At 40.2% G+C, this 26,294-nt stretch overlaps 1 protein-coding gene across 6 annotated transcripts in view; it reads left to right on the top strand.

Moving 5' to 3' along the window:
• LOC123392225 overlaps positions 1 to 26,294 on the top strand; it is a 56,210-nt gene that overhangs the window by 16,870 nt on the left and 13,046 nt on the right. For 2 of the 6 annotated variants that reach the window (XM_045080540.1, XM_045080539.1), the window contains 13 exons: positions 3,278 to 3,331; positions 3,975 to 4,028; positions 6,446 to 6,499; positions 7,405 to 7,458; positions 9,748 to 9,801; positions 10,703 to 10,756; positions 12,776 to 12,829; positions 16,933 to 16,986; positions 19,259 to 19,312; positions 20,218 to 20,271; positions 22,293 to 22,346; positions 23,244 to 23,297; positions 25,584 to 25,637. In XM_045080540.1, coding sequence (XP_044936475.1) covers positions 3,278 to 3,331; positions 3,975 to 4,028; positions 6,446 to 6,499; positions 7,405 to 7,458; positions 9,748 to 9,801; positions 10,703 to 10,756; positions 12,776 to 12,829; positions 16,933 to 16,986; positions 19,259 to 19,312; positions 20,218 to 20,271; positions 22,293 to 22,346; positions 23,244 to 23,297; positions 25,584 to 25,637 — 702 coding nt within the window. The remainder of the gene's footprint in view (positions 1 to 3,277; positions 3,332 to 3,974; positions 4,029 to 6,445; positions 6,500 to 7,404; positions 7,459 to 9,747; positions 9,802 to 10,702; positions 10,757 to 12,775; positions 12,830 to 16,932; positions 16,987 to 19,258; positions 19,313 to 20,217; positions 20,272 to 22,292; positions 22,347 to 23,243; positions 23,298 to 25,583; positions 25,638 to 26,294) is intronic. The other 4 variants (XM_045080541.1, XM_045080542.1, XM_045080544.1 and 1 more) reach the window with 4 other exon arrangements.

The raw sequence follows: 26,294 nt of genomic DNA, 5'->3' as shown, positions 1-26,294 counted from the left end.
TTGATGCTTACTATTTTCACAATTCTAAGATACCAGTCACCGCCATATGATGTCTTATTCCTTTAAAAAAAATTTAATTCCAGTATAAGTAACAGACAGTATTATATTAGTTTCAGGTGTACAATGGGGGGATTAACAATTTTATACATTGCTCAGTGCTTGTCACCATATGTGTGCTCTTAGTCCTCTTTCATCTGTTTCACCCAACCCCCCTACGCTGGGTAACCTAGTTAAGAGTCTTGTTTTTCTGACTTTTTGAGGAACCTCCATACTATCTTCCAGAGTGGCTGTACAAGCTTGCATTCTCACCAACAGTGAGAATGTCTCTACATCCTTGTGGAAAAAACTATAAAAAACACTGATGAAAGAAATGGATGCATTTCTCCACATCCTTGCCAATGTTTGTTGTTTTCTGACTTGTTAATTTTAGCCATTCTGACTGGTGTGAGGTGCTATCTCATTGTGGTTATGATTTTTATTTCCCTGAGGCCCAGTGATGTTGAGTACTGTTTCATGTCCATCTACAAAGGAATGGATAAAGAAGATGTAGTAGATATATATACAGTGGAATATTACTCAGCCATCAACAAATGAAATCTTACCATTTGCAATGACATTGAGGGGACTAGAGGGTATTATGATGAGCAAAGTAAGTCAATCATAGAAAGACAATGGTGATTTCATGCATATGTGGAATTTAAGAAACAAAACAGATCATAGGTGAAGGGAGGGAAAAATCAGATGAAATCAGAGAGGGAGACAGACCATAAGAAACTCTTAACTATAGGGAACAAACTGAGGGCTGCTGGAGGGGATGTGGGTGAGGGGATGGGATAACTGAGTGATGGGCATTAAAAAGGGCACGTGATATAAAGAGCACCGAGTGTTACATGCAACTGATTAGCCACTGAACTCTACCTACTGTCAACTGAATTTAAATAGAATTTTTTTAAAAGTTTGGGTTGTATTAAGGAGGTCATGTATTGCATGGAGCACTGGATATTATACACAAACAATGAATCATGGAACACTACATCAAAAACCGATGGTGAAATGTATGGTGACTTACATAACATAATGAAATTTAAAAAATAAAAAGTCTGGGTTTTTTGTTTCTTTACTCTTTGTTTTGTTTTTTTTTTCAGTTCTACCTATGAGTGAAATTATATGGTATTTTTCTTTCTCTGACTTATTTCACTTAACGTTATACTTTCTAGATCCATCCATGTTGCAAATGGCAAAATTTCACTATTTTCTATGACTAATATTCATTTGTGAGTGTGTGTATATATGTGTTTACATATATGCATGCATACCACATCTTCTTTATCCATTCATCTATCAATGGGCAGTTCAGTTTTAGCCATTCTGAGAAGTGTCAGGTGATACCTCATTGTAGTTTTGATTTGCATTTCCCTGATGATGAGTGATGTTGAGCGTCTTTTCATATGCCTGTTGGCCCTCTAGATATCTTCTTTGGAGAAATGTCTGGTCATGACTTCTGCCCATTTTTAAATTGGATTATTTGATTTTTGGTGTTGTAGAAGTTCTTTATACATTTTGGATACTAATGCTTTATTGGATATGTCACTTGCAAATGTTTTCTCCCATTCAGTGGTTGTCTTTTAGTTTTGGTTGTTTCCTTTGCTGTGCAGAAACTTTTTATTTTGATATAGACCCAACAATTTATTTTTGCTTTTGTTTCCCTGACCTCAAGAGAACATATCTAGAAAGATTTTTCTCTAGCTAATGTCAGAAATTAGTGCCTGTACCCTTTTTATGATTTTAGATCTCACATTTAGGTCCTTTATCCATTTTGAGTTTATTTTTGTGTATGGAGTAAGAAATCAATCCAGTTTCATTCTTTTGCAGCTAAGTTTTCCAAACACCATTTCTTGACGAGACTATTCTTTTCCCCTTCCATATTCTTGCCTCCTTGTTGAAGATTAATTTGACTATATAATCATGAGCTTATATCTGGCCTCTATGATCTATGTGTCTGTTTTTATGCAGTACTGTACTCTCTTGATTACTATAGCTTTGTGGTTTATCTCCAAATCCAGGATTGTGATACCTCCAGTTTTATTCTTTTTCAAGGTTGCTTTGGCTATATGTGGGTATTTTGTGGTCCACATGAATTTTAGGATTCTTTGTTCTAGTTCTATTAAAAACACTGGTAATTTCATAAGAATTGCATTGAGTCTGTAGGTTGCTTTGGGTATTATTTTGACAGTATTTTCCCAACTCCTGAGCATGGAATATTTTTCCATTTGTGTAATCTTCCATTTCTTTTACCAGTGTCTTATAGTTTCCAGAATATAGGTCTTCTGTCACCTTAGTTAAGTATTTCTAATTACTTTTTTGGTGCTATTGCAAATGGGAATGTTTTCTTTTTTTTTTCTTCCTTTTTAAATTTTTTTTTTTCTTTTCAGTGTAACAGTATTCATTGTTTTTGCACCACACCCAGTGCTCCATGCAATATGTGCCCTCTCTAATACCACCACCTGGTTCCCCCAACCTCCCACCCCCTGCCCATTCAGAACCCTCAGATTCTTTTTCAGAGTCCATAGTCTCTCATGGTTCCTATCCTCTTCCAATTTCCCTCAACTCCCTTTCCTTTCCATCTCCCCTTGTCCTCCATGCTATTTGTTTATGCTCCACAAATAAGTGAAACCATATGATGATTGACTCTCTCTGCTTGACTTATTTCACTCAGCAGAATCTCTTCCAGTCCTGTCCATGTTGCTACAAATGTTGGATATTTATCCTTTCTGATGGAGGCATAATACTCCTTAGTGTATATGGACCACATCTTCCTTACCCATTCGTCCATTGAAGGGCATCTTGGTTCTTTCCACAGTCTGACGACCGTGGCCACTGCTGCTATAAACATTGGGATACAGGTGGTCCTTCTTTTCACTACATCTGTATCTTTGGGGGAAATACCCAGGAGTGCAATTGCATTTGCAAGTGCAGTTGTCATAGGGAGCTCTATTTTTAATTTCTTAAGGAATCTCCACACTGTTCTCCAAAGTGGCTGCACCAACTTGCATTCCCACCAATGGTGGAAGAGGGTTCCCCTTTATCCAAATCCCCTCCAACACATATAAACCTCATTGATAATAATAAACTGACACACCAAGTTCCAGGTTACTGATTTGCACATGGATTTCCAAAAATCAGCTGGTTCATATCCTAGACTGTTGTAACTATTTGAATGGAAAAAGTATATCTACAATTACCTGATGTCTGACAATGTACCTTTTTGATTCTTTAGCCCTGCCCAGAGTGAGTGGACTTTGGAAACCTATGAGGAATCCACCAGTGAAATGTGAGATATGCATATATAAATTTAAAATGATATATATAATCTCAACATATACATGCATGAAAGAATAAAGAGAGAGACTGAGATTTGTAAAAGTCACTCTCAGGAGTATCTGTGGCAGTAGAGAGTCTTCAAAACTGCTTCTGAGTCTTCTCTGTAATGTATATATGTAACTGTCTTTTTTTTTTTTTTAGATTTAGTTGAATAAAAGAATTCATAAGACAAATGCTTTTCCCCTAAGTAGGTTTGTCTCCTTTAGTAGCAGCCAAACCCTCAGATGAAAGTAAGGAGAAGAGAGAAAGCCCTGAGAACCAGGAATTTAAATGGATAAGAGGGATGGGTGCTTCCAAACTGAAACTGAATTTGAAATAGATTCTACCAGAAAAGGCTATTACACACTGGGAATAGGGTGACAGTATAGAACTTCTTATAAATTGATACATTATTAATAAGCCTAAGTCATTGGCATCTTTTATATAAAGCCTCATTTCTAATAAAGAATGAATTACTTGGTTCATTTAGGTGATAAGTAAATAATTTTTAAAGATTGACTGTTCATAAGTATAGAGCAATTGTAGGTATTTAAATGGAAAAAAAGTCAGTCTGACATTACATGTGGTGTCTATGTGCCTTTCTAATTCTTTAGCCCTGTCCAGAGTGAACGGACATCGGAAAACTATGAGGATTTCACCACTGGAATGTGAGCTATGCATGCATAAATTTAAAATGATATTTATAATCTCAACATACACTCATGGAACAGTAAAGAGAGAGACTGAGATTTGTAATAGTCAGTCTTGGGCATCCATGGCAATAGAGTATCTTTAATACTGCTTCTAAGTTCTTACTGTAGTGTATGTAGGTAACTTTCTATCTTCTTCTTCTTCTTTTTAAGATTTAGTTGCATAAGAGTGGAAGCCATAAGAGGGATGCTTCTTTGCTTGAGTACATTTGTCTCCCTTAGTAGCAACCAAACCCTTAATGAAAGTAGGAAGACAGAAAGCCATGAGAACTAGGAATTTAAATAAATAAGAGGGATGGGTGCCTCCAAAATGAAATTGAATTTGAAATAATTTCTACAAAAAAGGCTGTTACACATTATAGTATAGAACTTCTTATGGATTGTATAGAACTTTTTATGGATTGATGGATTATTTATTTGTAGGTCTAACAAAGTCATTAGCATCTTTTTATTTTATTTTTTTGTGTTCCAAGATTCATTGTTTATACACCACACCCAGTGCTCCATGCAATACATGATCTCCTTAATGTCCACCACCAGGATCACCTAGTCCTTCACTCCCCTCCCCTCTAAAACCTTCTGTTTCTCAGAGTCCACAGCTTTGTCTCCCCCTCCTATTTCCCCCAATTCACTTTTGCTTTCCTTCTCCTAATGTCCTCCATGTTATTCCTTACGTTCCACAACTAAGTGAAAACATATGATAATTGACTCTCTCTACTTGACTTATTTCACTCAATATATTCTCCTCCAGTCCCATCCATGTTGATACAAAGGTTGGGTATTCATCCTTTCTGATGGAGGCATAATACTCCATTCTATATATGGATCATATCTTCTTTATTGATTCATCTGTTGAAGGGTGTCTTGGCTCTTTCCACAGTTTGGCAATTGTGGCCATGGTTGCTATGAACATTGGGGTACTTATGGCTCTTCTTTTCATTACATGTGTACCCTTGGGGTAGATACACAGTAGTGCAATTTGCAGGGTGATAGCTTAGCTCTATCATTACCATCTTTAAAAAAAGCCCCATGTATAATAAAAAGTGACCTACCTGGTTCATTTAGGTGCTATATACATGAATTTATTTTAAAGATTTTATTTATTTATTTGAGAGAGAGAAATCACAAGTAGACAGAGAGGCAGGCAGAGAGAAAGAAAGAGAGGGAAACAGGCTCCCTGCTGAGCAGAGAGCCCGATGTGGGACTTGATCCCAGGACCCTGAGATCATGACCTGAGCCAAAGGCAGCAGCTTAACCCACTGAGCCACCCAGGCGCCCCTATATACATGAATTTTTAAAGGTTGACCAGATCAAATGTATACAGCAGTTGTAGCTATTCATATAGAAAAAAAGTCAGTCTAGAATTACATGTGGTGTCTGACTATGTGCCTCTTTATTCTTTAGAAATGCCCTGACAGAAGGGAAATCAGATGGCTATGAAGTCAGCAGTAAATTGTGAGCTATAAATGAATAAAGATAAATATATATTCCTATGCACTCATATGAAAATATTTATATATTAAAACAGACACACACAAACATAAATGCACTGAGAGAAAGGGAAGTAAATGTCAACCTTCACATGAACACCCATGACAATACAATTTCTTTGACTCTTTCTGAATCTTTTCAATGTAGCACCTATTGACAACTGTTTATCCTTTTTGGCTCCAGTTGCATTAAAGAAGAACAGGTCCTAGGAGGATCCTTCTTCCGCCTAGTGACGACCAAACAAAAACCTTTCAGAGATTTCCAGAATGCCTGTGTATGAGACTTACTTGATTGGGTGAAGAAGGGACAGAATGCTATTAAAGACAGGAGGAGGTAGCAGTAGGCAGGGGGGGCAGAGGAGGTCTCAGCATAAAGAAAGGAGCTAATGAATCCTGGATCCTTCACCCTCCAGAGCTTTGCCACCATGTGAAGCCACTGTCCCAAAGCCACAGTCACGTGGAAATAGCCCCTGTTCCAGACCTGCCAGTTTCTTGACACCATCTGAGAGCAGGGAAGGCAAGCTTGAGAGGTGAAAGGTGGTGAAGGAGGGACTGGAGAAGCAGGAAATTAGATGGGAAAGAAGGAGGTATACCTGCAAATTGAGGGTGAATTTGAGATCAGTTCCACCATAACAGGCTGTTCCACACGGGCCAGGCCAGGCTGAGTAGTTCTGTATTTGATCCTGGAATCATCTGTGTTTTTCTAGGTCCATAATACTTATTAAAAACATGTAAATCTTCATTTCTAGAGCAAACGAGATATTAGGTTTCAAATAATTGATTCACACGTGAACTTTCTAAGTGTCAGTGAGTTTATAAGTTCAACTAAGAAAGTAAGTCTGGAAGTCATGTGATGTCTTACCCTGTCTGTTTTTAATCCTTTAGTCCTGGCCAGAGTGAATGGACAGCCTCGTCTACCGAAGAACTCTGCGAAGTGATGTGAGCTATGATGAATACATACATAAATAAGTACCTCTACACACACAAATACACACACACACACAAACACATACACACACACAACATACACTGAGATTTGGGATGTTTGGTCTCAGGCTCACACATAGGAATACAGAGATCCTGTGATACTCTTTGTAACGTCTTCTCATGGTAAGGCACTCTATGTAATATTCTTTGTCTTTTGAAGGTAGGTGGAAAAAGGAAGAACAGGCTCTAGAGAGAGTCATTTCGATTCCTGGGTTTGTTCATATTTGTCCACCCTTGACGACTGTGGATAAGAGTGTACTAGATTGGGCAAGGGAGGAGGAAAATTTATTTGGAGGAAGGAGGAGTCAGCAGAAAGGATGCAGCTAATGGATCCTGGATTTGTCCCTCACCCTCCAGAGCTCGGCCCCCATGTGAGGCTGGTGCTCTAAACCTACCACCAAACTGGAAGGAACCTCTGCCTCGGGTCTTTAGCCACTAACCCTGCCTGAGGGGTAGGAAAGGCAACCAGGAAGCATGAAGAGTAAGCAGGCGATGCAGGAAATTGAGGGTCATGAAACGAGTTGGGGTCAAAGAGATCTGTACCTCTCAACTGCAGCTGAATTTGAAATAAATTCTACCAGAAAAGGCTGTTACACACTGGGATTAGGGTGACAGTATAGAACTTCTTACAGATTGATACATTGTTTATCTGTAGGCCTAACATAGTCCTTAGCCTCTAAAATAAAGTCTCATTTCTAATAAAAGTGACCTACCAAGTTAAATTAGATGATATATGCATGAATTTTTAGAGATTGACCAGTTCATACGTAGAGAGCAGTTGCAGTATTTAAATGGGGGGGATAAGTCAGTCTAGCATGACATGTGGTGTCTGACTATGTGCCTCTTTAATCCTTTAGCACTTCTGTGACTGAATTGAAACAGGACATGGATGAGGAAATCACCAGCAAATTGTGAGCTATAAGTGCATAAAGATAAATATATATTTATATGGACATATATGCACGTATGTACTTATATACTTGTATGAACACAGACTCAAAAGACAATACACAAGCAATAAAAATTTATCAAAATCATAGAGGAGAAGAGAGGCAGCAACCTCTTTGACCTTGGCCACAGCAACTTCTTGCTAGACACATCCCCAAAAGCTAGGGAAACAAAGGCAAAAATGAACTGTTGTTGCTTTACCAAGATAAAACACTTTTGTACAACAAAGGAAACCACCAACAAAGCTAAAGGGCAACATACAGAATGGGAAAAGATAATTGCAAATACCTTATCAGATAAAGAGCTAGTATCCAAAATCTATGAAGAACTTACCAAACTTAACACCCCAAAACCCAATACATGATATCCAGAAATGGGCAGAAGCCATGAACAGACATTTCTCCAGAGAAGACATATGGATGGCCAATAGACACATGGAAAAAATGCTGAGCATCACTCAGCCTCAGAGAAATGCAAATTAAAACCACAGGAGAGACCATTTCATACCAGTGGAAAGGGCTAAAATTTAACAACTCAGGGAACAACAGATGTTGGTGAGGTGGTAGAGTACGGGAACCCTCGAATGCTGTTAGTGGAATAATGCAAACCAGTCAGCCGCTCTGGAAAAGAGTAGGGAGGTTCCTCAGAAAGTTAAAAAGCATAGAGCTACCCTATAACCCAGCAATTGCACTAGTAGATATTCATTCAAAGAATACAAACATAGTGATTTGAAGGGATACAGGCACCCTAATGTTCCTAGCAGCAATGTGTCCACAATAGCCAAACTATGGAAAGATGCGAGACATCTATGAACAGAAGAGTGAGTAAAGAAAATGTGACATATATATACTCTCAACCATCAAAAGGAATGAAATCCTGCCATTTGCAATGACGTGGGTGGAACTTAAGGGATATTTTACCCAATGAAATAAGTCAGTCAGCGAAGCACAAATACCATCCAATTTCACTCATACGGAATTGAAGAAACAAAACAGATGAGCATGGAGGAAGGGAAGGAAAAGAGGAAAACAGAAAAACCATAGGAGACTCTCAACTAGGGGAACAAACTGGGTTGCTGAAGGGGGAGCTTTTTGGGGGATGGGGTAACTGGGTGATGGGCATTAAGAAAGGCACTCAAGGTAATGAGGACTGGGTGTTTTATGCCACTGATGAATCACGGAATTCTTCCTCTGAAACTAAAAATACAGTATATGTTAATTAAATTGAATGTAAATAAAAAAAGAAATAGATGAAGTTTCCTAATATATTCTTTTTTTTTCCCCCATTTCATCGTTTCGTTTCTTTTCAGTGTTCCAAGATTCATTGTTTATGCACCACACCCAGTCCTTACAATACGTGCCCCTCCTAATACCCACCACCTGGCTCACCTAGCCCCCGAACCAGCTCCCCTCCATAACCCTCAGTTTGTTTCTCAGAGTCCACAGTCTCTCATGGTTATTCTTAAGAACATCTGCAACAATACCGTGTCTTTGACTCTTTCTTATCTTTCCAATGTAGCACCTATAGGCAACTGTTTATCCTTTTAATGCTCCAGTTGCATTAAAGAAGAACAGGTCCTAGGAGGATCCTTCTTCTGCCTGGTGTCTACTAACCAAAACCTTTCAGAGATTTCCAGAATGCCTGTGTATGAGACTTACTTGATTGGGTGAAGAAGGGACAGAATGCTATTAAAGACAGGAGGAGGTAGCAGTAGGCAGGGGGCAGAGGAGGTCTCAGCATAAAGAAAAAGAAAGAGCTAATGAAACCTGGATCCTTCACCCTCCAGAGCTTTGCCACCATGTGAAGCCACTGTCCCAAAGCCACAGTCACGTGGAAAGAGCCCCTGTTCCAGACCTGCCAGTTTCTTGACACCATCTGAGGGCAGGGAAGGCAAGCTTGGGAGGTGAAAGGCAGTGAAGGAGGGCCTGGAGAAGCAGGAAATTAGATGGGAAATAAGGTATACCTGCAAATTGAGGATTAATTTGAGATCAGTTCCACCATCATAGGCTGTTCCACAATAGCCAGCCTCAGTAGTTAAGATCTGTACTTGATCCTGGAGTCATCTGTGTTTTAGCTAGGTCCAAAATACTTATTACAAACATGTAAATCTTTATTTCTAAGGAAAACAAGATATTAGGTTTCAAATATTTCATTTGCATTTGAACTTTCTAAGTGTCAGTGAGTTTATAAGTTCAACTAAGTAAGTCTGGAAGTCATATGATGTCTTACCGTGTCTGTTTTTAATCCTTTAGCCCTGGCCAGAGTGAATGGACAGCCCCATCTACCGAAGGACTCTGCGAAGTGATGTGAGCTATGATGAATACATACATAAATAAGTATCTCTACACACACAAATACACACACACACACACACACACACACACACACACTGAGTTTTGGGATGTTTGGTCTCAGGCTCACACATAGGAATACAGAGATCCTGTGATACTCTTTGTAATGTCTTCTCTTGGTAAGGCACTATATGTAATATTCTTTGTCTTTTGAAGGTAGGTGGAAAAAGGATGAACAGGCTCTAGAGAGAGTCTTTTTGATTCCTGGTTTTGTTCATATTTGTCCACCCTTGACGACTGCGGATGAGAGTCTACTAGATTGGGCAAGGGAGGAGGAAAATTTATTTGGAGGAAGGAGGAGTCAGCAGAAAGGATGCAGCTAATGGATCCTGGATCTGTCCCTCACCCTCCAGAGCTCAGCCCCCATGTGAGGCTGGTGCTCTAAACCTATCACCAAACTGGAAGTAACCTCTGCCTCGGGTCTTTAGGCACTGACCCTGCCTGAGGGTCAGGAAAGGCAACCAGGAAGCATGAAGAGTAAGCAGGCGATGCAGGAAATTGAGGGTCATGAAACGAGTTGGGGTCAAAGAGATCTGTACCTCTCAACTGCAGCTGAATTTGAAATAAATTCTACCAGAAAAGGCTGTTACACACTGGGATTAGGGTGACAGTATAGAACTTCTTACAGATTGATACATTGTTTATCTGTAGGCCTAACATAGTCCTTAGCCTCTAAAATAAAGCCTCATTTCTAATAAAAAGTGACTTACCAGGTTAAATTAGATGATATATGCATGAATTTTTAGAGATTGACCAGTTCATATATGTAGAGAGCAGTTGCAGTATTTAAATGGGTGGGAAAAGTCAGTCTAGCATGACATGTGGTGTCTGACTATGTACCTCTTTAATCCTTTAGCACTTCTGTGACTGAATTGAAACTGGACATGGATGAGGAAATCACCAGCAAATTGTGAGCTATAAGTGAATAAAGATAAATATATATTTATATGGACATATATGCACATATGTACTTATATACTTATATCAACACAGACTCACAAAGACACATACACAAGCAATAGGATTTCATCAAAATCCTAGAGGGCGAGAGAGGTAGCAACCTCTTTGACCTTGGCCACAGCAACTTCTTGCTAGACACATCCCCAAAGGCCAGGGAAACAAAGGCAAAAACAAACTGTTGGGGATTCACCAAGATAAAAAGCTTTTGCACAGCAAAGCTACTGGGCAACCTAGAGAATGGGAGAAGATACTTGAAATACCTTATGAGACAAAGGGCTAGTATCCAAAATCTATGATGAACTTACAAAACTTAAGCCCCAAAACCCAAAATATGTAGTCAAGAAATGGGCGGAAGCCATAAACAGACATTTCTCCAGAAGACATACGTATTGCCAATAAACACATAGAAAAAGTGCTGAACATCACTCAGTCTCAGAGAAATGCAAATCAAAACCACAAGGAGAGACCATTTCATACCAGTGGCAATGTGTCTACAATAGCCAAACTATGGAAAGACCCGAGACGTCTATGAACAGATGAGTGAGTAAAGAGGTTGTGGTGTATATATACTCAACCATCAAAAGGAATGAAATCCTGCCATTTGCCATGACGTGGATGGAACTTAATGGATATTTTACCCAGTGAAATAAGTCAGTCAGAGAAGGACAAATACCATACGGTTTCACTCATGTCGAATTGAAGAAACAAAACAGATGAGCATGGGGGAAGGGAAGGAAAAGAGGAAAACAGTGAGACAAACCATAAGAGACTCTCAACTATAGGGAACAAACTGGGTTGATGAAGGGGAGGTCTGTGGGGGATGGGGGAACTGGATGATGGGCATTAAGAAAGGCACTCAAAGTAATGAGGACTGGGAGTTGTATGCAACTGATGAATCACTGAATTCTTCCACTGAAATTAAAATAAGGTATATGTTAATTAAATTGAATGTAAATAAAAAAAGAAATAGATGAAGTTTCCTAATATATTCTTTTTTTCCCCATTTCATCTTGTTTCTTTTCAGTGTTCCAAGATTCATTGTTTATGCACCACACCCAGTGTTCCTTGCAATACGTGCCCTCCTAATACCCAGCACCAGGCTCACCTAGCCCCTGAACCAGCTCCCCTCCAAAACCCTCAGTTTGTTTCTCAGAGTCCACAGTCTCTCATGGTTATTCTTAAGAAAATCTGCAACAATACCGTGTCTTTGAGTCTTTCTGAATCTTTTCAATGTAGCACCAATAGGCAACTGTTTATGCTTTTTGGCTCCAGTTGCATTAAAGAAGAACAGGTCCTAGGAGGATCCTTCTTCTGCCTGGTGTCTACTAACCAAAACCTTTCAGAGATTTCCAGAATGCCTGTGTATGAGACTTAGTTGATTGGGTGAAGAAGGGACAGAATGCTATTAAAGACAGGAGGAGGTAGCAGTAGGCAGGGGGCAGAGGAGCCCTCACAGAAAGAAAGGAGCTAATGAAACCTGAATCCTTCAATCTCCAGAGCTTTGCCACCATGTGAAGCCACTGTCCCAAAGCCACAGTCACGTGGAAAGAGCCCCTGTTCGAGACCTGCCAGTTTTTTTACACCGTTTGAGGGCAGGGAAGGCAAGCTTGAGAGGTGAAAGGCGGTGAAGGAGGGACTGGAGAAGCAGGAAATTAGATGGGAAAGAAGGAGGCATACCTGCAAATTGAGGGTGAATTTGAGATCAGTTCCACCATAATAGGCTGTTCCACACTGGCCAGGCTCTGTAGTTAAGATCTCTACATGATCCTGGATCATCTGTGTTTTTGCTAGGTCCATAATACTTATTACAAACATGTAAATCTTCATTTCTAGGGCAAACGAGATATTAGGCTTCAAATAATTGATTTGCATATGAACTTTCTATGTGTCAGTGAGTTTATAAGTTCAACTAAGAAAGTAAGTCTGGAAGTCATGTGATGTCTTACCGTGTCTGTTTTTAATCCTTTAGCCCTGGCCAGAGTGAATGGACAGCCTCATCTACTGAAGGACTCTCCGAAGTGATGTGAGCTATGATGAATACATACATAAATAAGTACCTCTACACACACAAATACACACACACAAACACATACACACACACAACCCACACACACTGAGTTTTGGGATGTTTGCTCTCAGGATCACACATAGGAATACAGAGATCCTGTGATAATCTTTGTAACGTCAATCTCTTGGTAAGGCACTATATGTAATATACTTTGACTTTTGAAGGTAGGTGGAAAAAGGATGAACAGGCTCTAGAGAGAGTCTTTTTGATTCCTGGTTTTGTTCATATTTGTCCACCCTTGACAATTGTGGATGAGAGTCTACTAGAGAGGGCAAAGGAGGAGGAAAATTTATTTGGAGGAAGGAGGAGTCAGCAGAAAGGATGCAGCTAATGGATCCTGGATCTGTCCCTCACCCTCCAGAGCTCGGCCCCCATGTGAGGCTGGTGCTCTAAACCTACCACCAAACTGGAAGGAACCTCTGCCTCAGGTCTTTAGGCACTGACCCTTCCTGAGGGTCAGGAAAGGCAACCAGGAAGTATGAAGAGTAAGCAGGCCATGAAGGGATTGATGGTCATAAAACGAGTTGGGGTCAAAGAGATCTGTACCTCTCAACTGCAGCTGAATTTGAAATAAATTCTACCAGAAAAGGCTGTTACACACTGGGATTAGGGTGACAGTATAGAACTTCTTACAGATTGATACATTGTTTATCTGTAGGCCTAACATAGTCCTTAGCCTCTAAAATAAAGCCTCATTTCTAATAAAAGTGACCTACCAAGTTAAATTAGATGAATTATGCAAGAATTTTTAGAGATTGACCAGTTCATACGTAGAGAGCAGTTGCAGCTATTTATTTATTTATTTATTTATTTTTTATATAATTTTTTATTTTTTATAACATATATTTTTATCCCCAGGGGTACAGTTCTGTGAATCACCAGGTTTACACACTTCACAGCACTCACCAAAACACATACCCTCCCCAATGTCCATAATACCACCCCTTTCTCCCAAACCCCTTCCACCCAGCAACCCTCAGTTTGTTTTGTGAGATTAAGAGTCACTTATGGTTTCTCTCCCTCCCAATCCCATCTTCTTTCATTTATTCTTCTCGTACCCACTTAAGCCCCCATGTTGCATCACCACTTCCTCATATCAGGGAGATCATATGATAGTTGTCTTTCTCTGCTTGACTTATTTCGCTAAGCATGATACACTCTAGTTTCATCCATGTTTTCGCAAATGGCAAGATTTCATTTCTTTTGATGGCTGCATAGTATTCCATTGTGTATATATACCACATCTTCTTGATCCATTCATCTGTTGATGGACATCTAGGTTCTTTCCATAGTTTGGATATTGTGGACATTGCTGCTATAAACATTCGAGTACACGTGCCCCTTTGGATCACTACGTTTGTATCTTTAGGGTAAATACCCAATAGTGCAATTGCTGGGTCATAGGGCACTTCTATTTTCAACATTTTGAGGAATCTCCATGCTGTTTTCCAGAGAGGTTGCACCAGCTTGCATTCCCACCAACAGTGTAGGAGGGTTCCCCTTTCTCCGCATCCTTGCCAGCATCTGTCATTTCCTGACTTGTTGATTTTAGCCATTCTGACTGGTGTGAGGTGATATCTCATTGTGGTTTTGATTTGTATTTCCCTGATGCCGAGTGATATGGAGCACTTTTTCATGTGTCTGTTGGCCATCTGGATGTCTTCTTTGCAGAAATGTCTGTTCATGTCCTCTGCCCATTTCTTGATTGGATTATTTGTTCTTTGGGTGTTGAGTTTGCTAAGTTCTTTATAGATTCTGGACACTAGTCCTTTATCTGATGTGTCGTTTGCAAATATCTTCTCCCATTCTGTCAGTTGTCTTTTGATTTTGTTAACTGTTTCCTTTGCTGTGCAAAAGCTTTTGATCTTGATGAAATCCCAATAGTTCATTTTTGCCCTTGCTTCCCTTGCCTTTTGCGTTGTTCCTAGGAAGATGTTGCTGCGGCTGAGGTCGAAGAGGTTGCTGCCTGTGTTCTCCTCAAGGATTTTAATGGATTCCTTTCGCACATTGAGGTTCTTCATCCATTTTGAGTCTATTTTCGTGTGTGGTGTAAGGAAATGGTCCAATTTCATTTTTCTGCATGTGGCTGTCCAATTTTCCCAGCACCATTTATTGAAGAGGCTGTCTTTTTTCCATTGGACATTCTTTCCTGCTTTGTCGAAGATTAGTTGACCATAGAGTTGAGAGTCTATTTCTGGGCTCTCTATTCTGTTCCATTGATCCATGGGTCTGTTTTTGTGCCAGTACCATGCTGTCTTGATGATGACAGCTTTGTAATAGAGCTTGAAGTCCGGAATTGTGATGCCACCAACGTTGGCTTTCTTTTTCAATATCCCTTTAGCTATTCGAGGTCTTTTCTGGTTCCATATAAATTTTAGAATTATTTGTTCCATTTCTTTGAAAAAGATGGATGGTACTTTGATAGGAATTGCAATAAATGTGTAGATTGCTTTAGGTAGCATAGACATTTTCACAATATTTATTCTTCCAATCCAGGAGCATGGAACATTTTTCCATTTCTCTGTGTCTTCCTCAATTTCTTTCATGAGTACTTTATAGTTTTCTGAGTATAGATTCTGTGTCTCTTTGGTTAGGTTTATTCCTAGGTATCTTATGGTTTTAGGTGCAATTGTAAATGGGATTGACTCCTTAATTTCCCTTTCTTCTGTCTTGCTGTTGGTGTAGAGAAATGCAACTGATTTCTGTGCATTGATTTTATATCCTGACACTTTACTGAATTCCTGTACAAGTTCTAGCAGTTTTGGAGTGGAGTCTTTTGGGTTTTCCACATACAGTATCATATCATATGCGAAGAGTGATAATTTGACTTCTTCTTTGCCGATTTGGATGCCTTTAATTTCCTTTTGTTGTCTGATGGCTGAGGCTAGGACCTCTAGTACTATGTTGAATAGCAGTGGTGATAATGGACATCCCTGCCGTGTTCCTGACCTTAGCAGAAAAGCTTTCAGTTTTTCTCCATTGAGAATGATATTTGCAGTGGGTTTTTCATAGATGGCTTTGATGATATTGAGGTATGTGCGCTCTATCCCTACACTTTGAAGAGTTTTGATCAGGATGGGATGCTGTACTTTGCCAAATGCTTTTTCAGCATCTATTGAGAGTATCATATGGTTCTTGTTCTTACTTTTATTCATGTGTTGTATCACATTGACTGATTTGCAGATGTTGAACCAACCTTGCAGCCCTGGAATAAATCCCACTTGGTCGTGGTGAATAATCTTTTTAATGTACTGTTGAATCCTATGGGCTAGTATTTTGTTGAGTATTTTTGCATCTGTGTTCATCAAGGATATTGGTCTATAGCTCTCTTTTTTGGTGAGATCCTTGTCTGGTTTTGGGATCAAGGTGATGCTGGCCTCATAAAATGAGTTTGGAAGTTTTCCTTCCATTTCTATTTTTTGGAACAGTTTTAGGAGAATAGGAATTAGTTCTTCTTTAAATGTTTGGTAGAATTCCCCCGGGAAGCCATTGGCCCTGGGCTTTTGTTTGTTTGGAGATTTTTAATGACTGTTTCAATCTCCTTACTGGTTATGGGTCTGTTCAGGCTTTCTATTCCTTCCTGGTTCAGTTGTGGTAGTTTATATGTTTCTAGGAATGCATCCATTTCTTCCAGATTGTCAAATTTATTGCCGTAGAGTTGCTCATAGTATGTTCTTATAATAGTTTGTATTTCTTTGGTGTTAGTTGTGATCTCTCCTCTTTCATTCATGATTTTATTTATTTGGGTCCTTTCTCTTTTCTTTTTGATAAGTCGGGCCAGGGGTTTATCAATTTTATTAATTCTTTCAAAGAACCAGCTCCTACTTTCGTTGATTTGTTCTATTGTTTTTTTGGTTTCTATTTCATTGATTTCTGCTCTGATCTTTATGATTTCTCTTCTCCTGCTAGGCTTAGGGTTTCTTTCTTGTTCTTTCTCCAGCTCCTTTAGGTGTAGGGTTAGATTGTGTACCTGAGACCTTTCAGCTATTTAAATGGGGGGGGTAAGTCAGTCTAGCATGACATGTGGTGTCTGACTATGTGCCTCTTTAATACTTTAGCACTTCTGTGACTGAATTGAAACTGGACATGGATGAGGAAATCACCAGCAAATTGTGAGCTATAAGTGCATAAAGATAAATATATATTTATATGGACATATATGCACATATGTACTTATATACTTGTATGAACACAGACTCAAAAGACAATACACAAGCAATAAAAATTTATCAAAATCATAGAGGAGAAGAGAGGCAGCAACCTCTTTGACCTTGGCCAGAACAACTTCTTGCTAGACACATCCCCAAAGGCTAGGGAAACAAAGGCAAAAATGAACTGTTGGGGCTTCACCAAGATACAACACTTTTGTACAACAAAGGAAACCACCAACAAAGCTAAAGGGCAACATACAGAATGGGAAAAGATAATTGCAAATACCTTATCAGATAAAGAGCTAGTATCCAAAATCTATGAAGAACTTACCAAACTTAACACCCCAAAACCCAATACATGATATCCAGAAATGGGCAGAAGCCATGAACAGACATTTCTCCAGAGAAGACATATGGATGGCCAATAGACACATGGAAAAAATGCTGAGCATCACTCAGCCTCAGAGAAATGCAAATTAAAACCACAGGAGAGACCATTTCATACCAGTGGAAAGGGCTAAAATTTAACAACTCAGGGAACAACAGATGTTGGTGAGGTGGTAGAGTACGGGAACCCTCGAATGCTGTTAGTGGAATAATGCAAACCAGTCAGCCGCTCTGGAAAAGAGTAGGGAGGTTCCTCAGAAAGTTAAAAAGCATAGAGCTACCCTATAACCCAGCAATTGCACTAGTAGATATTCATTCAAAGAATACAAACATAGTGATTTGAAGGGATATAGGCACCCTAATGTTCCTAGCAGCAATGTGTCCACAATAGCCAAACTATGGAAAGATGCGAGACGTCTATGAACAGAAGAGTGAGTAAAGAAAATGTGACATATATATACTCAACCATCAAAAGGAATGAAATCCTGCCATTTGCAATGACGTGGGTGGAACTTAAGGGATATTTTACCCAATGAAATAAGTCAGTCAGCGAAGCACAAATACCATCCAATTTCACTCATACGGAATTGAAGAAACAAAACAGATGAGCATGGAGGAAGGGAAGGAAAAGAGGAAAACAGAAAAACCATAGGAGACTCTCAACTAGGGGAACAAACTGGGTTGCTGAAGGGGGAGCTTTTTGGGGGATGGGGTAACTGGGTGATGGGCATTAAGAAAGGCACTCAAGGTAATGAGGACTGGGTGTTTTATGCCACTGATGAATCACGGAATTCTTCCTCTGAAACTAAAAATACAGTATATGTTAATTAAATTGAATGTAAATAAAAAAAGAAATAGATGAAGTTTCCTAATATATTCTTTTTTTCCCCCATTTCATCGTTTCTTTTCAGTGTTCCAAGATTCATTGTTTATGCACCACACCCAGTCCTTACAATACGTGCCCTCCTAATACCCACCACCTGGCTCACCTAGCCCCCGAACCAGCTCCCCTCCATAACCCTCAGTTTGTTTCTCAGAGTCCACAGTCTCTCATGGTTATTCTTAAGAACATCTGCAACAATACCGTGTCTTTGACTCTTTCTTATCTTTCCAATGTAGCACCTATAGGCAACTGTTTATCCTTTTTAGCTCCAGTTGCATTAAAGAAGAACAGGTCCTAGGAGGATCCTTCTTCTGCCTGGTGTCTACTAACCAAAACCTTTCAGAGATTTCCAGAATGCCTGTGTATGAGACTTAGTTGATTGGGTGAAGAAGGGACAGAATTCTATTAAAGACAGGAGGAGGTAGCAGTAGGCAGGGGGCAGAGGAGCCCTCACAGAAAGAAAGGAGCTAATGAAACCTGGATCCTTCACCCTCCAGAGCTTTGCCACCATGTGAAGCCACTGTCCCAAAGCCACAGTCACGTGGAAAGAGCCCCTGTTCCAGACCTGCCAGTTTCTTGACACCATCTGAGGGCAGGGAAGGCAAGCTTGGGAGGAGAAAGGCAGTGAAGGAGGGCCTGGAGAAGCAGGAAATTAGATGGGAAATAAGGTATACCTGCAAATTGAGGATTAATTTGAGATCAGTTCCACCATCATATGCTGTTCCACACTAGCCAGCCTCAGTAGTTAAGATCTGTACTTGATCCTGGAGTCATCTGTGTTTTAGCTAGGTCCATAATACTTATTACAAACATGTAAATCTTTATTTCTAAGGAAAACAAGATATTAGGTTTCAAATATTTGATTTGCACTTGAACTTTCTAAGTGTCAGTGAGTTTATAAGTTCAACTAAGTAAGTCTGGAAGTCATATGATGACTTACCGTGTCTGTTTTTAATCCTTTAGCCCTGGCCAGAGTGAATGGACAGCCCCATCTACCGAAGGACTCTGCGAAGTGATGTGAGCTATGATGAATACATACATAAATAAGTATCTCTACACACACAAATACACACACACACACACACACACACACACACACACACTGAGTTTTGGGATGTTTGGTCTCAGGCTCACACATAGGAATACAGAGATCCTGTGATACTCTTTGTAATGTCTTCTCTTGGTAAGGCACTATATGTAATATTCTTTGTCTTTTGAAGGTAGGTGGAAAAAGGATGAACAGGCTCTAGAGAGAGTCTTTTTGATTCCTGGTTTTGTTCATATTTGTCCACCCTTGACGACTGCGGATGAGAGTCTACTAGATTGGGCAAGGGAGGAGGAAAATTTATTTGGAGGAAGGAGGAGTCAGCAGAAAGGATGCAGCTAATGGATCCTGGATCTGTCCCTCACCCTCCAGAGCTCAGCCCCCATGTGAGGCTGGTGCTCTAAACCTATCACCAAACTGGAAGTAACCTCTGCCTCGGGTCTTTAGGCACTGACCCTGCCTGAGGGTCAGGAAAGGCAACCAGGAAGCATGAAGAGTAAGCAGGCGATGCAGGAAATTGAGGGTCATGAAACGAGTTGGGGTCAAAGAGATCTGTACCTCTCAACTGCAGCTGAATTTGAAATAAATTCTACCAGAAAAGGCTGTTACACACTGGGATTAGGGTGACAGTATAGAACTTCTTACAGATTGATACATTGTTTATCTGTAGGCCTAACATAGTCCTTAGCCTCTAAAATAAAGCCTCATTTCTAATAATAAAAAGTGACTTACCAGGTTAAATTAGATGATATATGCATGAATTTTTAGAGATTGACCAGTTCATATGTAGAGAGCAGTTGCAGTATTTAAATGGGTGGGAAAAGGTCAGTCTAGCATGACATGTGGTGTCTGACTATGTACCTCTTTAATCCTTTAGCACTTCTGTGACTGAATTGAAACTGGACATGGATGAGGAAATCACCAGCAAATTGTGAGCTATAAGTGAATAAAGATAAATATATATTTATATGGACATATATGCACATATGTACTTATATACTTATATCAACACAGACTCACAAAGACACATACACAAGCAATAGGATTTCATCAAAATCCTAGAGGACGAGAGAGGTAGCAACCTCTTTGACCTTGGCCACAGCAACTTCTTGCTAGACACATCCCCAAAGGCCAGGGAAACAAAGGCAAAAACAAACTGTTGGGGATTCACCAAGATAAAAAGCTTTTGCACAGCAAAGCTACTGGGCAACCTAGAGAATGGGAGAAGATACTTGAAATACCTTATGAGACAAAGGGCTAGTATCCAAAATCTATGATGAACTTACAAAACTTAAGCCCCAAAACCCAAAATATGTAGTCAAGAAATGGGCGGAAGCCATAAACAGACATTTCTCCAGAAGACATACGTATTGCCAATAAACACATAGAAAAAGTGCTGAACATCACTCAGTCTCAGAGAAATGCAAATCAAAACCACAAGGAGAGACCATTTCATACCAGTGGCAATGTGTCTACAATAGCCAAACTATGGAAAGACCCGAGACGTCTATGAACAGATGAGTGAGTAAAGAGGTTGTGGTGTATATATACTCAACCATCAAAAGGAATGAAATCCTGCCATTTGCCATGACGTGGATGGAACTTAACGGATATTTTACCCAGTGAAATAAGTCAGTCAGAGAAGGACAAATACCATACGGTTTCACTCATGTCGAATTGAAGAAACAAAACAGATGAGCATGGGGGAAGGGAAGGAAAAGAGGAAAACAGTGAGACAAACCATAAGAGACTCTCAACTATAGGGAACAAACTGGGTTGATGAAGGGGAGGTCTGTGGGGGATGGGGGAACTGGATGATGGGCATTAAGAAAGGCACTCAAAGTAATGAGGACTGGGTGTTGTATGCAACTGATGAATCACTGAATTCTTCCACTGAAATTAAAAATACAGTATATGTTAATTAAATTGAATGTAAATAAAAAAAGAAATAGATGAAGTTTCCTAATATATTCTTTTTTTCCCCATTTCATCTTGTTTCTTTTCAGTGTTCCAAGATTCATTGTTTATGCACCACACCCAGTGTTCCTTGCAATACGTGCCCTCCTAATACCCAGCACCAGGCTCACCTAGCCCCTGAACCAGCTCCCCTCCAAAACCCTCAGTTTGTTTCTCAGAGTCCACAGTCTCTCATGGTTATTCTTAAGAAAATCTGCAACAATACCGTGTCTTTGAGTCTTTCTGAATCTTTTCAATGTAGCACCAATAGGCAACTGTTTATGCTTTTTGGCTCCAGTTGCATTAAAGAAGAACAGGTCCTAGGAGGATCCTTCTTCTGCCTGGTGTCTACTAACCAAAACCTTTCAGAGATTTCCAGAATGCCTGTGTATGAGACTTAGTTGATTGGGTGAAGAAGGGACAGAATGCTATTAAAGACAGGAGGAGGTAGCAGTAGGCAGGGGGCAGAGGAGCCCTCACAGAAAGAAAGGAGCTAATGAAACCTGAATCCTTCAATCTCCAGAGCTTTGCCACCATGTGAAGCCACTGTCCCAAAGCCACAGTCACGTGGAAAGAGCCCCTGTTCGAGACCTGCCAGTTTCTTTACACCGTTTGAGGGCAGGGAAGGCAAGCTTGAGGGGTGAAAGGCTGTGAAGGAGGGACTGGAGAAGCAGGAAATTAGATGGGAAAGAAGTAGGTATACCTGCAAATTGAGGGTGAATTTGAGATCAGTTCCACCATAATAGGCTGTTCCACACTGGCCAGGCTCTGTAGTTAAGATCTCTACATGATCCTGGAGTCATCTGTGTTTTTGCTAGGTCCATAATACTTACTACAAACATGTAAATCTTTATTTTTAGGGCAAATGAGATGTTAGGCTTCAAATAACTGATTTGCACATGATCTTTCTAAGTGTCAGTGAGTTTATAAGTTCCACTAAGAAAGTAAGACTGTAAGTCACATGATGTCTTACTCTGTCTGTTTTATATCTTTTAGCCCTGTCGAGAGGGAACGGACAGCCCCATCTACTGAAGAACTCTCCGAAGTGATGTGAGTTATGATGAACATACATAAATAAGTATCTCTACACACACAAATACACACAAACACACACACACACACACACACACACACTGAGATTTGGGATGTTTGCTCTCAGGCTCACACATAGGAATACAGAGAACCTGTGATACTCTCTGTAACAATTTCTTTTGGTAGGGCACTCTGTAATATTTTTTTGTCTTTTGAAGGTAGGTGAAAAAAGGAATAACAGGCTCTAGAAAGAGTCTTTCTGATTCCTGCTTTTGTTTATATTTGTCCACCCTTGACAACTGTGGATGAGAGGCTACTAGAGTGGGCAAGGGTGGAGGAAAATTTATTTGGAGGTAGGATGAGTCAGCAGAAAGGATGCAGCTAATGGATCCTGGATTTGTCCCTCACCCTCCAGAGCTCGGCCCCCATGTGAGGCTGGTGCTCTAAACCTACCACCAAACTGGAAGGAACCTCTGCCTCGGGTCTTTAGGCATTGACCCTGCCTGAGGGGTAGGAAAGGCAACAGGAAGCATGAAGAGTAAGCAGGCGATGAAGGAAATGAGGGTCATGAAACGAGTTGGGGTCAAAGAGATCTGTACCTCTCAACTGCAGCTGAATTTGAAATAAATTCTACCAGAAAAGGCTGTTACACACTGGGATTAGGGTGACAGTATAGAACTTCTTACAGATTGATACATTGTTTATCTGTAGGCCTAACATAGTCCTTATCCTCTTAAATAAAGCCTCATTTCTAATGAGAAGTGACCTAGCAGGTTAAATTAGATGATATATGCATGAATTTTTAAAGATTGACCAGTTCATACTTAGAGGGCAGCTGCAGCTATTTAAATGGGGGGAAAAAGTCATTAGGGCATGACATGTGGTGTCTGACTATGTGCCTCTCTAATCCTTTAGCACTTCTGTGACTGAATTGAAACTGGACATGGATGAGCAAATCACCAGCAAATTGTGAGCTATAAATGAATAAAGATAAATATATATTTATATGGACACATATGCACATATGTACTTATATACTTGTATGAACACAGACTCAAAAGACACATACACATGCAATAGGAATTCATCAAAATCCTAGAGGACAAGAGAGGCAGCAGCCTCTTTGACCTTGGCCACAGCAACTTCTTTTTAGACACATCCCGAAAGACCAGGAAACAAGGGCAAAAATAACCTGTTGAGACTTCACCAAGATAAAAAGCTTTTGCACAACAATGAAACCATCAAAAAAGCTACAGGGCAACCTAGAGAAATGGAAAGGATGCTTGCAAATACCTTATCAGATAAAGGGCTAGTATCCAAAATCTATGAAGAACTTACGAAACTTAACACCCCAAAACCCAATACATGATGTCAAGAAATGGCAGAAGCCATGAACAGACATTTCTACAGAGAAGACATACGGATGGCCAATAGACACATGGAAAAAATGCTGAACATCACTCAGCCTCAGAGAAATGCAAATCAAAACCATAAGGACAGACCATTTCATACCAGTGTCAAGGGCTACAATTTAACAACTCCGGGAAAAATATATGTTGGTGAGGTGGTAGAGAAAGGGGAACCCTCGAATGCTGTTAGTGGAATAATGCAAACCAGTCAGCCGCTCTGGAAAAGAGTGGGGAGGTTCCTCAGAAAGTTAAAAAGCATAGAGCTACCCTATAACCCAGCAATTGCACTAGTAGATATTCATTCAAAGAATACAAACATAGTGATTTGAAGGGATACAAGCACCCTAATGTTCCTAGCAGCAATGTGTCCACAATAGCCAAACTATGGAAAGACCCAAGACGTCTATGAACAGATGAGTGAGTAAAGAGGTTGTGGTGTATATATACTCAACCATCAAAAGGAATGAAATCCTGCCATTTGCAATGACGTGGATGGAACTTAAGGGATATTTTACGCAGTGAAATAAATCAGTCAGAGAAGGACAAATACCCTCCGGTTTCACTCATGTCGAATTGAAGAAACAAAACAGATGAGCATGGGGGAAGGGAAGGAAAAGAGGAAAACAGTGAGACAAACCATAGGAGACTCTCAACTAGGGGAACAAACTGGGTTGCTGAAGGCGGAGGTTTTTGGGGGATAGGGTAACTGGGTGATGGGCATTAAGAAAGGCACTCAAGGTAATGAGGACTGGGTGTTGTATGCAACTGATGAATCACTGAATTCTTCCTCTGAAACTAAAAATACAGTATATGTTAAATAAATAGAATGTAAATAAAAAGAGAAATAGATGAAGTTCTAAATATATTCTTTTTTCCCCCATTTCATCTTGTTTCTTTTCAGTGTTCCAAGATTCATTGTTTATGCACCACACCCAGTGTTCCTTACAATACGTGCCCTCCTAATACCCACCACCTGGCTCACCAACCCCCCGACCCTGCTCCCTTCTAAAACCCTCAGTTTGTTTCTCAAAGTCTACAGACTCTCCTGGATATTCTTAAGAACATCTGCAACAATACCGTGTCTTTGACTCTTTCTGAATCTTTCAATGAAGCACCAATAGGCAACTGTTTATGATTTTTCACTCCAGTTGCGTTAAAGAAGAACAGGTCCTAGGAGGATCCTTCTTCTGCCTGGTGACTACTAACCAAAACCTTTCAGAGATTTCCAGAATGCCTGTGTATGAGACTTAGTTGATTGGGTGAAGAAGGGACAGAATGCTATTAAAGACAGGAGGAGGTAGCAGTAGGCAGGGGGCAGAGGAGGTCTCAGCATAAAGAAAGGAGCTAATGAATCCTGGATCCTTCACCCTCCAGAGCTTTGCCACCATGTGAAGCCACTGTCCCAAAGCCACAGTCACGTGGAGGGAGCCCCTGTTCCAGATCTGCCAGTTTATTGACATCGTCTGAGAGCAGGGAAGCAAGCTTGAGGGGTGAAAGGCTGTGAAGGAGGGACCGGAGAAGCAGGAAATTAGATGGGAAATAAGTAGGTATACCTGCAAATTGAGGGTGAATTTGAGATCAGTTCCACCATAATAGGCTGTTCCACACTAGCCAGGCTCAGTAGTGAAGATCTGTACTTGATCCTGGAGTCATCTGTGTTTTTGCTAGGTCCATAATACTTACTACAAACATGTAAATCTTTATTTTTAGGGCAAATGAGATGTTAGGCTTCAAATAACTGATTTGCACATGATCTTTCTAAGTGTCAGTGAGTTTATAAGTTCCACTAAGAAAGTAAGACTGTAAGACACATGATGTCTTACTCTGTCTGTTTTATATCTTTTAGCCCTGGCGAGAGGGAACGGACAGCCCCATCTACTGAAGAACTCTCCGAAGTGATGTGAGTTATGATGAACATACATAAATAAGTATCTCTACACACACAAATACACACAAACACACACACACACACACACACACACTGAGATTTGGGATGTTTGCTCTCAGGCTCACACATAGGAATACAGAGAACCTGTGATACTCTCTGTAACAATTTCTTTTGGTAGGGCACTCTGTAATATTTTATTGTCTTTTGAAGGTAGGTGAAAAAAGGAATAACAGGCTCTAGAAAGAGTCTTTCTGATTCCTGCTTTTGTTTATATTTGTCCACCCTTGACAACTGTGGATGAGAGGCTACTAGAGTGGGCAAGGGTGGAGGAAAATTTATTTGGAGGTAGGATGAGTCAGCAGAAAGGATGCAGCTAATGGATCCTGGATTTGTCCCTCACCCTCCAGAGCTCGGCCCCCATGTGAGGCTGGTGCTCTAAACCTACCACCAAACTGGAAGGAACCTCTGCCTCAGGTCTTTAGGCATTGACCCTGCCTGAGGGGTAGGAAAGGCAACCAGGAAGCATGAAGAGTAAGCAGGCCATGAAGGGATTGAGGGTCATGAAACGAGTTGGGGTCAAAGAGATCTGTACCTCTCAACTGCAGCTGAATTTGAAATAAATTCTACCAGAAAAGGCTGTTACACACTGGGATTAGGGTGACAGTATAG

Source organism: Mustela putorius, unplaced genomic scaffold (genome assembly GCF_011764305.1).
Source record: "Mustela putorius furo isolate JIRA1106 unplaced genomic scaffold, ASM1176430v1.1 tig00000461_pilon_pilon_pilon, whole genome shotgun sequence".
Classification (NCBI taxonomy): Eukaryota; Metazoa; Chordata; class Mammalia; order Carnivora; family Mustelidae; genus Mustela; species Mustela putorius.
This window is presented reverse-complemented; position numbering and strand designations above follow the sequence as displayed.